Below are 13,730 nucleotides of genomic sequence, written 5' to 3'. Positions count from 1 at the left end.
CCGGCGGTGTCCCGGGGCTGGGGGTGTGGGCGGGGGCGCTCCATCAGCTGCTCGGCGCCCGCGTCCCTCGGGAAGGGGCCCTGGCTGTGGGGTTTTCAGGGAGCGCGTAGCAGTTTTAGTCTCCCTTGCGCGATGCGCGTAGCTCTCGATGCGTGAGGGGTTTCCTCTTGGAAAGAAAGGTCCCTTTTTCCTTCTGCAGCCCCTCAGAGCGGTGAAAAATGTCTGGGTTTCTTGAGAGCTTGAGGTGCTCGGAGTGCGTTGACTGGGGAGAGAAGCGAAACACGATTGCTTCTGTTGCTGCAGGAGTGCTGGTACGTACGGTTTCCCTTTTGGGCTTTCTGGATGTAGTCAGCCATCAGTGAGGTCAAAATTAGCACTTCGTAAGCAAAAGGAAGAACAGGGATACACGTTGTCCTGGTACGTAGCAGCAGAGCTCCCAACAAAACCTGTTCTGGGTGCTTACAGCCATGTGTCACTGAAGTTTTGCAGCTTCTACCCGTGTAATAACTATTGAGAGTAGGTAAATCTGGCTTTGCATTTAATGCTGTTCCTAAGTTGATAGCAAAACTAGCTGTGCTGTCAGCTGACTGTTTTGCAGACTGTAAGGACGATTTTATATATTGACATTATTTTTCTAGAGTGATCTTATATATTGTTAAAAGCTTTATTATCCGTATTTTAAGCTACCGTGCTTTTTTTCCTTTTAAAATAGTTTTTTACAGGTTGGTGGATAATCATAGATGCAGCTGTAAAATACCCTAAAATGGAAGACTTCAACCATTCATACCATGCTTGTGGGGTTATAGCCACTATTGCATTCCTGATGTAAGTGTAATTCCTTGATCAGAGGTATGCAGTCCTAGATCTTATTTTGTACAATTAATAAAAGAACATATAGTCTTTAAATGGAGACGGCTGAGAATAACAAATCAGGTTACTGAGTACCTCTAATAGCTTGTTTAGATTCTTTGATATTTATAGTAAGGAAATATTTTATTAAAATTAAGTGTGTAGTACTAAATCTTAGTCTTTGGAGAACTGCTTAGTAAGTTTTGGCTTTGTCCCTCTTAAAAAAAACAAAGCCCACAATATCATCCTTTTTATATAGGTTCTAGAGAAGGTTCTCTACTAAATCTTAGTCTTTGGAGAACTGCATAGTAAGTTTTGGCTTTGTCCCTCTTTTAAAAAAAACAAAGCCCACAACATCATCCTTTTTATATAGGTTCTAGGGAAGGTTCTGTTGTTCTGGTAACTCTTTGGTCGTGGTTTACCTGTGCTTACCCCAGTTTCTCCTGTTCTGCTGGTGCAGGATCAACGCGGTGTCCAACGGACAAGTGCGGGGTGACAGTTACAGCGAAGGCTGCCTGGGACAGACAGGTACAGTGGCATGGGCTGCTGTACAGCAGCAGCTCTGGGAAGCCTTTGAGTCTTCCTTGGAAGAGTTGTTGGAGCTGTGCTGGTGTGCATGTTGTGTATCTGTACAGCTCTGGTGTGTGAGGGAAGCAACAAGTGTCTGTGCTCAGACACAGGCTCAGAATCCCCCTGATGTCTCTTTCCAGGTGCTCGGATCTGGCTGTTCATTGGTTTTATGATGGCTTTTGGATCACTCATTGCTTCCATGTGGATCCTTTTTGGAGGCTATGTTGTTAAAGGTAAGATAAAGCATGGAGCTTACCTGAAATGGATCTTACCTGATCCATTTTTGAAAGCTTAAAGTATTTTAAATGACTATTGAATTTCAGAACTCATTTTTAGATAGTTTCTAGGTAGGCAGAGCTTTCCTATTTTTTTTTACACATCACCATTCCATGCTACCTGCTGTTATTGGGGTGGATTTTATCTGCTTCTAAGTCACAAACTTCAGACCATCCTCACTAGAAACCCAGGTCCTGGACACCTGGGAACACCTGATACAATTAAACTGCTGCAGCTATGTGGGAATAATTCCCTGGGGGAACACTTATTTCCAGAATAAAAATCATTGATTTTGTGCAAATTGCTCCCAGAGCCTATATATTAAACTCATTTAAATGAAACTGGGTATCTTTGATGACATGGTGCAGTTTAACATTTCTGAAATGTCAGAGAAAATGACTTGAAAAGGACTTCCAAAAAATTGATGGAGATTTTTTTTCTTTTCTAGAAAAACCAGTCGTATACCCTGGAATAGCTGTGTTTTTCCAGAATGCATTCATCTTTTTTGGGTAAGACTATCTTCCTTTATTTGTTTCTTACCTCATTTGTTTTTAATGATAAAAAACAAATCTTGATGTAATTTGTCTGATTTTAAGCCTTGTTTAATTAGACATGGGTGAATAAACTGCTGGTAAAGGTCTCTGGGATCTAGCCAGGACCAGGAACTGAATTTACAAATACTATGACTTGCTCCCTGCAATCATGTATTTAAAATAGGAGGTATTTTATTTGCTGAAATATGTATTTATGTCCTTTTTTTTCCTGTTTCAAACAGAGGACTGGTCTTCAAGTTTGGGCGCACGGAGGATTTGTGGCAGTGAACATGCCCCTGGCACCACACCGGCCGTGCTGGTTTTTTAACTGCACACTCCCCAAGTTTTGTAAAGCCATTTTGTAAAGGGTGACCTCGAGTTGTGTCTGCAGATAAAACAAGGAAAACGTCAAACATAGTGCTAAAAATTCTGGTTCTACCCTGGTTCATTTTTTTACTCCTGTGTGTTGATTTCCATGTTGTACCTGTTGTTGACAAACGTCAGGTTGCTCCAGGTAACAGGGCAGTCACTTCTACAGTATCATGTTTGCTACAAGTCAATAGAATAGTGGAAAATTGGATGTATCTAACCAGCTCTTTCTATGATGTTACTTACAATCCAAGACTTAACTGAAAATGCTTTGAAACAACTTTTTAACATATATTTATTAAACCTTTCCTGTATCTGAACAATATAACCATTTCTTCAATTTCAAAACTTAACTGTGTGTGATTTTTTTCCAAAATATAGAACTAGGCTTCTCTGGGATTATTTTTCCCCCACCTTCCTGAATATTTAACTCACCCTATGGCAATATTGAGGAAGTCTCAGCTGAGTAACAACTCACTGTTGCTGTGGATGACTGTGGAGACACAATTTATGTAGTGGCTCATCCCCAAAGCTTCCTGTCAACTATTTTCTAACCACTGTAAAAAAATAAAGAGATCAGAGTTCTCACTTTGGCTAAGAGCACTCCTTAGACCAGGAACAGACACCACCAGGGAGAATTTTGATCCTCCATCTGCCTTTTCCTGTCCATTCACCCAGGCTAGTTGCTCAAGAAATCAATGACAAAAGAGATCTGGGGAAAAGAAAGGGAATTAACAGGGAGAATTTTGATCCTCCATCTGCCCTTTCCTGTCCATTCACCCAGAAATGCTCAAGAAATCAATGACAAAAGAGACCTGGGGAAAAGAAAGGGAATTACATATTCCTTAAAGCACTCTGCTAGAAAACAGCCCTTTGTGTGGCCAAAATTATTGCTGGAAAGTTAAAGAAGTGCACAAGCTGAGCTTGAATTACAAAATTACACAGGTGGCAGTGTGTTAACTCTGAGATAATAGGTCTAAACTAAAAGAGGGAGATTTAGACTAGAGAGGAGCTGAGAGTGGTGAGCCCCTGGCCCAGGCTGCCTTGAGAGGTGGTCGCTGCCCCATCCCTGGAACCATCCCAGGGGAGGTTGGCCGGGGCTCTGAGCACCCTGCTCTAGCTGCAGATGTCCCTGTCCCTGCAGGGGGGTTGGACCAGATGACCTTGAAAGGTCCCTTCAACCCAAACCAGTCTGTGATTCTGTAATGAGACTGTAAGTGGTGTCTGGGCTGGATGTCACCGTTGGCTGGTGGAAGCTGTAGGCAGCTGATAAACTCAGCAGGTTTGTGACCTGGAAATGACAAAAAACTGGCCCTTCTCCCAGTGATTTTTCATCACTTGAAACCTATCTTGCACTTTAATTCTAGTGATCTGCTTTGCTTAATCCTTACTGAATGGATGTCAGCACGCACTGCTGCAGCCAGCATCAAAGGACTCACCCCTGGTCTGCAATGATAGATTTTTCCTCATTACTTCATTTTTAAGCAAGTGTGCTGAATAACTAAAACCAATCACACTTTGACTTTTTATTAGGCAAGCATTTTTGAAGGAGTTCTATGTCAACTAATTAGAAAAAAACACTTGATGCTCACAACCCACTTAAAAACATAGGCTCACTTACAGAGAATCCTCAGCTTGACCAGGGCCTTGCACACTCAACAAAGCCCTGCTTGTCTCAGGGTAAAAAACTTCAGAAATGGGACCTTTGCTTGGTAGCAGGCAGGACCAAGGACTCTTCCCTCAGCTTCCCCCATTGTCCACACCTTTAGGGCAGCCAGAGCCCTTGAGGCAGCTGCCCCCGTGGTGGTGCAGGCTGGCCCAGCACAGTGGTCTGCTGCCAACTCTTAAATGTGACTAAACACCATTGATTTATTTGGGGCACTGTCTACAAGCAGAACGATTTAACTTGTGGCCATCTGACCTTCCAAAGAGCCAGTGTGAGCCAAGCCAGGAGAGATTTTTCTTTGAGCAGTCAGATAACTCGAGGAGTTCAGTCTGACAAGATGCAGAGTTCTGGACCTGATCCAGCTCACTCATCAAATCCTTGCTTAGCAAAGCCTTCAATAGAATTAATTTAGCTTAAAAACAAGTACTGTAACACTTCGTTAGCTAAGAATGAGTATGTACTCCTTGAAAAATTAGACTTTAAAATATCTATTTTGGCTTTCTAACTTGGGAGCTAAAATGGGTTTCAAGTTTCCAAGCGTTTTGATTGATCAGCCATTACAGCAGTGAATGCAGCCAACTTTTTTTGTACATATCCTACAAAAAATATTGAAGGTAAGACCAACAAAGCAGAAAAGCAAAATGCGTTGGAAGTTTGCATCTGGAAATTTACACCCTGTATCTTTCTAGAATAACTAGAACAGTTTATTTCTAATTTTTTGTGTGCTCATTGGGATGGCTTTTCTGAGCCTGAGAATTGACACTTCTGTGCTCTTTTGACTCATCACAGCTATTCATCTTCTCTCGTGACAAACAGGGAAATCTCATCTTGGTCACATCTGTCATCTGGGTTCCTCTGTTCAAAATCCAACAGCCAAATGGGGAAACTGTGAAGACAAACATTCTTCTGTCAGAACCTTTTATACCTCAATGGAAAAAGGCTATGGAAAAATCTTAAGAAGTTCATTTGCATGTATTTCTTTTTTCTGTAATTCAGATACAGCAACACATTCAGCACTGAAAGGTGCCCCAGGCCTGTGTTTGGGCATCAGACTGAGCAGCTGCTCTGCTCCCATGAAGGCCAGGAGGCTTGGTCTCCTTTCATAAAAAGCACCTTCCATTCCACTCACTGGCTTCTAAAAATCCCTCTTAGATGCTGCTCAGGTCTCCTTGGGGCCTGTGCCTGAAGCATGGCAGGCAGGGTGTCCATCCCTGAGGATGTCTGAGCACCTGAGATTCAGTCCAGGTGACAAGAAGATCATTTCTTGCTCAACCCTCTGACAATCCTCACTGAAGACTGCTGCCATTTGTCATGTTCAGCCTCTGAATCTACTGTGGGAACAGTTCATTCATTGCAAAGAAGGTATCCAAAACATACTGCAAAATGGAATCACCCCCTTTTTAACTCAGATACTGAGAGTTCTTCATCAAGGTCCTATAGGTACTCCCACTGAGTTAATTTTACATTGCAACTTACCTCCCAATAAAACTGGTCTTCAAAGTACTTTGTTACAGGGATGGTCTTAAACAGTTTGAGGTTTAAGATGAAACCTATTTGTAAAAAAAATAGATATCCAATATAAATATATACATCAGGAAAGGGAAAGATTGTGTGTGACTGGAGTTTTCACACACAACCAAATGTAACACATCAAAATCCAAATTCAGGGCTAAATGCTTCAGCAGAGCCCCTCGACTCAAGCTGACCTCAAATACAATGAGAAAAGCTTGCTAGGATCAAGGCTGGCATTCTTAAAAACTAATTATTCTAGGTAAAGCCCCATTAAAGAGCCTGCTAGGAAAATACATCCAAAACTATTAACCTCTTGCATGAAAAATGCCTGTGTATTTAAAGCAATCAGGCTGATCAGCACTGCTAGCTTGGGATTTCAGATGGGAACATCTAGATTTTTAAACAATGAGTTGAACACTGAAGGTTTGATTATTTTAGCTGATTTTTTTTTTTTTTTTTTTTAAAATCTGCTTGATTAGCTCAACTGCTTAACTATGCTTCAGGTAATGCAGAAGTTTCAGATCAATTCAAGCACAAAGAATCACTTTAGAGTATATCTCACAGCAATTTCCATCTGCCCTTTCTCTTTTATTCAAGACAGAACTAACAGCTAGAGAAAAGCAGCAGCTGCCAGAGACCAGATTGTCACATGGGAGCCACGTGGGCCCCGAGGATCCCAACCCAGCAGTGATCAAAGGCCTCGTGCTGGGCTGATGCAAGAGAGCTCCTGACTTCTGTGAAACTTGGCAGCTTTATACCAACTGGCCTAAAAAGACACAAGCTCTAGATAGCATTTTCTGTCACTAAGACAAGACCCAAATTTAAAAATATTTTAATCCTCACACATCTCCTGTCTGAAATGTGAAGGCAGCTGTGAAGCATCTGTTACAATGAACTTCACCAATGAAAGAATGGTGCTAGTTATTGATGTTGAACACATTTCTTTTCAAAACATCAGCTTTGAAGAGTCCTGGCATTCATGTTTCCCATGGCTTTGTCTACAAATAATTTACCCATGGAAACACACTTCAGAGCCCCAGTTACACTGGGAGTTTCAACTCCTTTCCTGTAAAGGGTTGTGCTGCTGTGATGGCAGGGGTGGGAAGATGACAGACCCCTCGGCCCCAGGAATTGAGGAAGATATCACAGAAACATTCAATACTGACCTGTAATCAAACCTGTTAGCAAGGCAACATTGATGGTCAGGCAGAAGGCACCAACATACTCCAAGACCAACTCAGGCAGACTGAAAAGCAAAGCATTTTGCCTTTTACAGTTGCTGAACCTGGCATTAGGACTGTGACTGAACCTGTATCTGTATCTACACAGCATTTTACATCAAAACCTCTCATAAAAACTCTGTTATTCTCAAATCTCTCTGCAGCTGCAGATGGAGAATATCCTTAATGGAGCTCTTCAGCTTTTACATCTCCCCAGGTCTGTTTTCCAGTTCAGTGTCCAGACTGGCTTTAGTCCAAACTGGCATTCTTGCCCCTGACTCAGAGTTAAAGCCTCATTCAAAGACAAATGCCTGTTTCTGCTCTCCCTGCCCTGTATTAGCAAACAAAGCTCCCCAAAACACATCACAAAAGCCAAAATGAGTCTTGGAATGATGCACACCCCCAGCCTTCATCTCCTGTGTCTACTGTATTTAACACCAAACAAAAGGGGAGGCAGAAAACAGGACCCAAAACTAATGTTAAAGTTTTGATCCAAAGTCTGCTCAACTCTGAAAATCTTTTACTGACTTTTTTGGACTTCAGAGATTATCTCAGTTTATCTGGTATAAAATGATTTATCTGTGATGACATTCAGGCTTTCTGCATGTATGAGAACTCTTCTCAAGGCATAATACAATAATGATTAGCCAAGCTTATTACTTTATAGCAAGAATTTTTGTACCTTGGTGGAGTAGTCCAGTTTTGTATTACTAAGAGAATGACCTGGGCAAGGGCTCCAAGCACACCAGGCAAGCCAAAAGTGGAATGAACTCCAGAGGTATCATGAATTTTGAGAACAGGATACAGGCATCCCTGAGAAGAAGAAAAGATTTAAGTGATACACCAAAACACAGTGTGACAGCATATTGTCTGTTGCAAACCTAGAAAATAAATGTTGGTCTTGCAGATTGCAATCCTGCACTCTGCTCAAAAGACTTTATGGTTTCTTAGCTTTAATCTCTTTGAAAGAGAGATTTTCCTTGAGGAATTCTACACTGGAAAAGTTTCTACAGCTTATACAAAAAACAGTTTCAGGTTTTGAGTATTACCTGTAAACAGTGAGATCCTAATATGGTTATCACACTGGCAAGCAGACCCAAAATCATTGCAATCCAAGGATGCTCGATACTGTGGGCTGTGTAACCAACAGCAACCCCTCCAGCCAGCACTGCACTCTGGATATGGGCCTGTCAAATGGACCAACAGAAACAGGGAGTGAGAATTCACTATCCTAGATTGCTAGTCTCATGCAAGTGCCATCTCTTTAGGGTGAATTTGGGCCTCTGTCTAGTTGAAATTACAAACTGAGAACATAATATTGAAGTTACAGCTTCAGCCCTCTGCTCAGGAGGCTCCTGAGGACTGTCAGGCTGAAAACCTGGACTGGTTTTGACTCGAGAGCTATCACACTTTCAGAGTGTTACTGAGAGTAACTGTAAAGTATCTTCTCCACACAGTGATTTTCTCTTGTTTCTCACCATTTTGAATTTTCCATCCTTTGTGGTCAGAACAGACAACACGAAGGCAGTGACAGCACTCACAGCAAGGGCAAAGTAGGTGTTGCAGATGGCTCTGCTCTTGTCTAGCTCAGCTAGCACAGAATTGAAGCTGGGCCAGAAGACCCAGAGAAAGAGAGTACCTAGGAGACAAAGCAAGTGACTGTCATTACCTGCTCTGAACCATGACTCCATCCCTGGCTGTCTCTGGAGGGCTCCAGCCCACGTTTGGTACTCACTACAATTCCCACTTTGTAAACAAAGGACAATTCACTGTGCAAACAGCCCTGAGAGTTACCTGCTACACCAACACCTCCCCAGAGACATCCTGCCCCAGTGTCAAACAGCCAAGGCACAGCTCTGCTGGCATCTGGCTGGTCCTTCACAGAGCTGAACACCTTCAACATCAGCTTTGTTCTATTATCCCCTTAACCATTGGTTCAGATGCAAAGAGGAATAATTCTATCATTGATTTCCAAACAATCAGCATCCTGCCTGTTCTGCACAAGCACCTGGGGCTTGCTCCTTGCCCAAAATTTCTGCTCTTTTTCATTCAGCTGCAGAATATCTGTTCAAAACCAGTTGCAAGAGAGAATGAAAGCAAGCCAAGGAGGAAAACAGCTCACACGGTGAAGTAACTACAAAGGAACCCAAAGTGCCCTGGGGAATGTGTGGTACCTTGGCTGCCAGTATGACTGGTATGGGTTGTCTTGCCTCCTGACAGGGTTTGAAGAGAAAAAAGAGGATGAACTGGATCACAAGAACAGAATCCTCTCTACCTCTGCTTGGATTACTCCAGCACAGGGCTAAAGACAAGAGCTGGAGCTGAGGTGACCATGCTCCACCCAACTCAGCTATGCTCAGCTTAGCTTTCTTCTTGTTTGTGAAGGAGCCATCTACTAAACTGCTGTTCCCTGCTACCCGAGTCCAGAAGAACCATTCACTTGCCTCCTGTAAGATCACTGCAGTGTCACACCTCCATGTGCACACAGGCTTTACTCACAACAGGAAAGAAAACACATTCTTCTGCTTCTGTGACCTGGGCCCTGACTGTCAGCATTTAGGAACCTCAGCCTCTCTCCAGGGAGTTTGCTGCTTGGCAGGATCCACAGGCACAGACCAAAGTCCAGCCAGCAGAGGGAAGGAGGTGGCCTCACACCCACAGCCAGGTGGACCACACATGGCAGTTGGTGCTCCCCAGTTTGCCCACAGCTCCCAGTGCACAGAGGACACATAAACCAACAGCTTATTTTGCCTTGTCCAGTCATTATTTTTGCTCTCCAGTCAACTCTCATAGCTAATGTTTTTTTCTTTGGACCACAGATGTACCAGACCCTTGTGCAGTACACCTGCAAAAATTTGGAGTGTTCTTGTTCAATTCAATGAAGTGACCCAGGCATTGCCACCACAAAACACAATGGTTAAAACCAGCTACTGCTTTTTTAGGAGCTTATCTTGGCTTCTTGAAATCAAATTTTCATTGGTAATTTTCACCCTTTCAGTTGTCTCTTGGGCAGGGGGAGCCACTTTGGCAATTCAAAACCTATGGCAGCAGTGTGGACTGGGGGAATGATCCATACTATGACCATCTTATTCCCATTGATTAGGTCGTGAGTTAGTAAAAAGAAAAACCTATGGCAGCAGTGTGGACTGGTGGAATAATCCATACTATGACTATCTTATTCTCATTGATTAGTTAGGGAGTTAATTAAAAAAAATATTTAACAATCTATTAATGCCACTGAAGCATTCTTATGAGTATCTGCTCAGCTATGGAAATAAAACAGTCACAATAGGAGTTCCAGTACAGGTAGATACCTCAGCACCCTTCACACAGCCCTCAGGAGCAGGATGCAAAGAGGAGCTATGAGAAATTTCCCTGCTCAGTTGCTCCTTTCTACCCACATTACCTCAGAAATTATTCAAGCCATGGGAACACAGTTACTCCAGATAGCAAACACTTGGTTGTAGCAAGCTGCACCAAAATTATAATGAAGGCTTAACAGTGCCTTGATGAGTTAGATCAGAACAGCAATCTCCTTGAATCCTCTAGCCAAGCAAGAACTCCAGGGCTGGGTCTCCAAAGAGCATTTTCCCTCAACTGGGTGAAGACTGACCAAGAATCAGACTCTGTGGGCCTCTGCAGAAAGAACTTAGTTGAGCTGATGGCAGAAGAGAAGCCATGATAACGAAGAAACCAAACTGTTTCTTTAAGAAAAGGACTGGAACTCCCATAGGTTCAGCCTATCATTACTCAGATTCTCCCTCATGTGCCTGCCTGTATCATATTCCCCACCCTTCATCAGGCTTTTATCTTTTCATTTACATTACTAGGCAGGGACTGCCCTTTTCTATCTCTGCACAGCACCTTGCAGACAAAACTGAGCCTTGGCTCCAGCTGGGAACTGTAAGCACTCCTCAAATACAAGTAACAACCTCAACGTTGGCACCTTGGCCCCTTACCAATGTGCCTACAGAAGGCCAAAGGGGACAGCTTAGCTGGCAGAGGGTTAACCTGGCACAGCCTTTATGCTGAGCCTGACAAAAGCAAAGTAAGCCACAGGAGTTGCAGGAGTGGCTTACATGCCTGGTAGGGAACATGCTGAGACCCACCAACTCACTGTCAGAACCCACAAACAAGGACAGCAGCAGTTTTTAATGCCTGCCTGCAGCCAGACCTGCATCTGGGATGCAAAAGCTTCAGTGTGCTGTGGCCAGCCACCCAAAACCTCCCTCAGAGTCCCATTCTTCTTGTCACTGAGATGTTAAGTAAATGCCTTACCCAACATGGACAGTAAGACTGACTTTGGGGTACTTGCATTCTTGTCAGACCTTGGAGAGGGCACAGGGAAACGTGAGGACACTGCCAGCCCAAAGTAGGCTCCAAACAGGTGAACATGCATCATGTTGACATTCTCTGGAAGCTGTATCAACAGAAAATCAAATTTGTGGTTTATTACAGGCCACAGAAAGTCTTTGATGCAGTTCCTGATACAGTTGCTCATGTAACCTCCCTATAAGCAATTTATTTTCACAGTCCCTTGGTTTATGCATGAGTTATTTATGTGAGATTAACTTATCTGAATCCAATGCAGCTCATAAACACACAATCTACACAGAGGGAATTTGGGGGATGTTCACATTGCACGTTAAAGGTGGTTTTTACTCTCCAGACTGGGCTGGTGTACCACCCACATTGGAAACCTTCCAGATGGAACTAACCCTGGGATGGGGTGAAGTTTAAAGCCAACTATTTTTAGTATAAGTCAAGACTTTCATTCACATGTTGGGGATGGCCAGGGCACGAGCAAAGGCAGGTGCTTTACATCCCATTCCATCAGCTCATCTCACCCTTTAAGGCCAAGAATATAGACACAGCAAATGATACACACAGAGAGTATCCAGGGTTTGGAGTTCAGTAAGTGCAGTTCCAAGGTCAGCTTTCATCTTTGAATGAAAACATTGTCATAATCTAACTGAGAGGAGGTAACACACACTGCTGTGCTGTCAGCAGAGCACTAACAAGCCACCAGAAGGCAACATAATTACAAAGTCCCAGTGAAATTTTCCCCCCTGTGCTTGGAAATTGTACTACAGTACCAGCAGGAATCTCTGGTTTATCCATCTGTTCACATGGAAAAGCATTATCTCTGCAACTGTCATCAGAGTCAACTGCACAGGATTCATCTTCCCAAGAACAGCTCCAGTGGAGATGACCACAGCAGTCATGCTCAAAACACCTTTTGTTATACTGCAATAAAAATAAAGAAAATAAATTCTGTATCAGGACCACACCAGGGCCAAATAAAAAACACCAGGCAGCAAAATGTACTTAAACCCCCAAACCTTCTAAAATGTCTGCAAATGAGAACGTGCCCATTTGCACACAAGGCACTGTCCTCCACAAAGAGCAACCACCACTTATTCCAGTTCTAACACCAGCTAATTACCTTCTCAGCTCCATATCATGCTCCTCGTTAAGAATGAAAGCCAATAAACCTTCTATCAGCACGGACAACTGGACACCAAGCACAACCATCAGGAGGTTGAATCCAGCACTGCTAAACCCATATCTTCTCAGAAACATCAGGAAAAAGCCAAATCCAAAAATCACCATGTGGTGGACATCTTGAAAAACTGCATGACACAGAAAAGACCAAGAGAGCAGTGAAATTATTCATGCGGGCTGGTTTCTGGTTAAAAAAAATAAATTAAACCCCACAATTAACTAAGAAGCCTTCAGATAAATATGCAGGTGCCATTACTATTTAGGGCTTGTAAAAAATTCCAGAGCTCTTTCCAATCTATAAGTAATGAGAAAAATAACACCCTTGACCTTGAATTTATTTTTACCAAGTGACCAGAGTGGATGCCATAAGATGGGGGCTGAGGGCTCAAAAAGCATAACAGAAAGCAAGTGCATTTAGCAACGAAATTCAGACATCTCTTTTTCCTGAGGTGAATTTGAAGAGCTGAAGTTGGACTTTTCAGGGAGAGTTATTGTGAATTAGTGCTGATCATTCCTTAGAGGCATTAGGGAAGAAAAGAGTTACAAAGAGAAACCTGTACCATGTCCTCATCTCAGGAAAAGGAAAAGAAATAGCAGCAGGAAGAGTTAACTGTGGAAACCAGCACTATTGCATAAGAGGTAGAGGCTGTCCAAAGTGGAAACTCTTGGATCTGAAGGCCTGGAAGTGTCACACTGACAGTTCTGTTGCCATCTGTTTGTGCCAGTCTGTACTTACAGCACAATATCAAACTGCTAGGAAGTAGATCTCATTTTCTGAGCTATAAAACAGGGAGGGTGACACAACACCATGAGGCTATTGTAAATACATTGCACACTGTAGCATAAGCTGCTAATGCATTCCTTTGATCCACGCACAAAATACATCTCCAGAACATATTTAAACCCCTAATTCCACTGGATTCACTTCATTTATTTACATGAAGCATTCAAATGGAAAATACCACCAGCCTGAATTCCTCCATTGCAGCACAACCCCTCTGAGAGACCTCCCAGAGGTGGGCACCGAGCGCGGAGCAGCGTCTGCCCTCAGAAGTTTCATTGGAGCCAAGATCACCACGAACAGGCAGCAGAAAACAGACCCACAAGAGGATTTAGTATCACTTCCCTCTTCATTCATTGTCACAGCTTGGACATAAATAAACCCACACCATTTGTGGCAAGGCAGGGTACTTATGGTGCTGTAAAAACAGCCTACAAATACACCACCCT

The 13,730-nt window shown here is 43.0% G+C and overlaps 2 protein-coding genes across 2 annotated transcripts in view; one reads left to right on the top strand and one right to left on the bottom strand.

The window, feature by feature from the left end:
* Positions 1–200: 200 nt before the first annotated feature.
* TMEM50A (transmembrane protein 50A) lies at positions 201–2,662 on the top strand. Its single transcript, XM_008942300.1, has 6 exons — positions 201–311; positions 713–825; positions 1,310–1,377; positions 1,560–1,652; positions 2,144–2,204; positions 2,471–2,662. Exons 1-6 carry the CDS (start codon positions 219–221, stop codon positions 2,514–2,516), a joined length of 474 nt encoding a protein of 157 aa, XP_008940548.1. The 5' UTR covers positions 201–218; the 3' UTR covers positions 2,517–2,662.
* A 2,460-nt stretch (positions 2,663–5,122) lies between these two features.
* The window catches only part of LOC103774864 (RH-like protein), an 8,852-nt gene continuing 244 nt past the window's right edge, over positions 5,123–13,730 (bottom strand). Inside the window, exons 2-10 of the mRNA XM_008942299.1 lie at positions 12,442–12,628; positions 12,092–12,242; positions 11,274–11,415; positions 8,474–8,634; positions 8,045–8,182; positions 7,678–7,808; positions 6,942–7,021; positions 5,740–5,813; positions 5,123–5,149 (exon numbers count right to left, since the gene is read on the bottom strand). Coding sequence (XP_008940547.1) covers positions 5,123–5,149; positions 5,740–5,813; positions 6,942–7,021; positions 7,678–7,808; positions 8,045–8,182; positions 8,474–8,634; positions 11,274–11,415; positions 12,092–12,242; positions 12,442–12,628 — 1,091 coding nt within the window. The remainder of the gene's footprint in view (positions 5,150–5,739; positions 5,814–6,941; positions 7,022–7,677; positions 7,809–8,044; positions 8,183–8,473; positions 8,635–11,273; positions 11,416–12,091; positions 12,243–12,441; positions 12,629–13,730) is intronic.

This window comes from Merops nubicus, unplaced genomic scaffold (assembly GCF_000691845.1).
Source record: "Merops nubicus isolate BGI_N331 unplaced genomic scaffold, ASM69184v1 scaffold19656, whole genome shotgun sequence".
Classification (NCBI taxonomy): Eukaryota; Metazoa; Chordata; class Aves; order Coraciiformes; family Meropidae; genus Merops; species Merops nubicus.
This window is presented reverse-complemented; position numbering and strand designations above follow the sequence as displayed.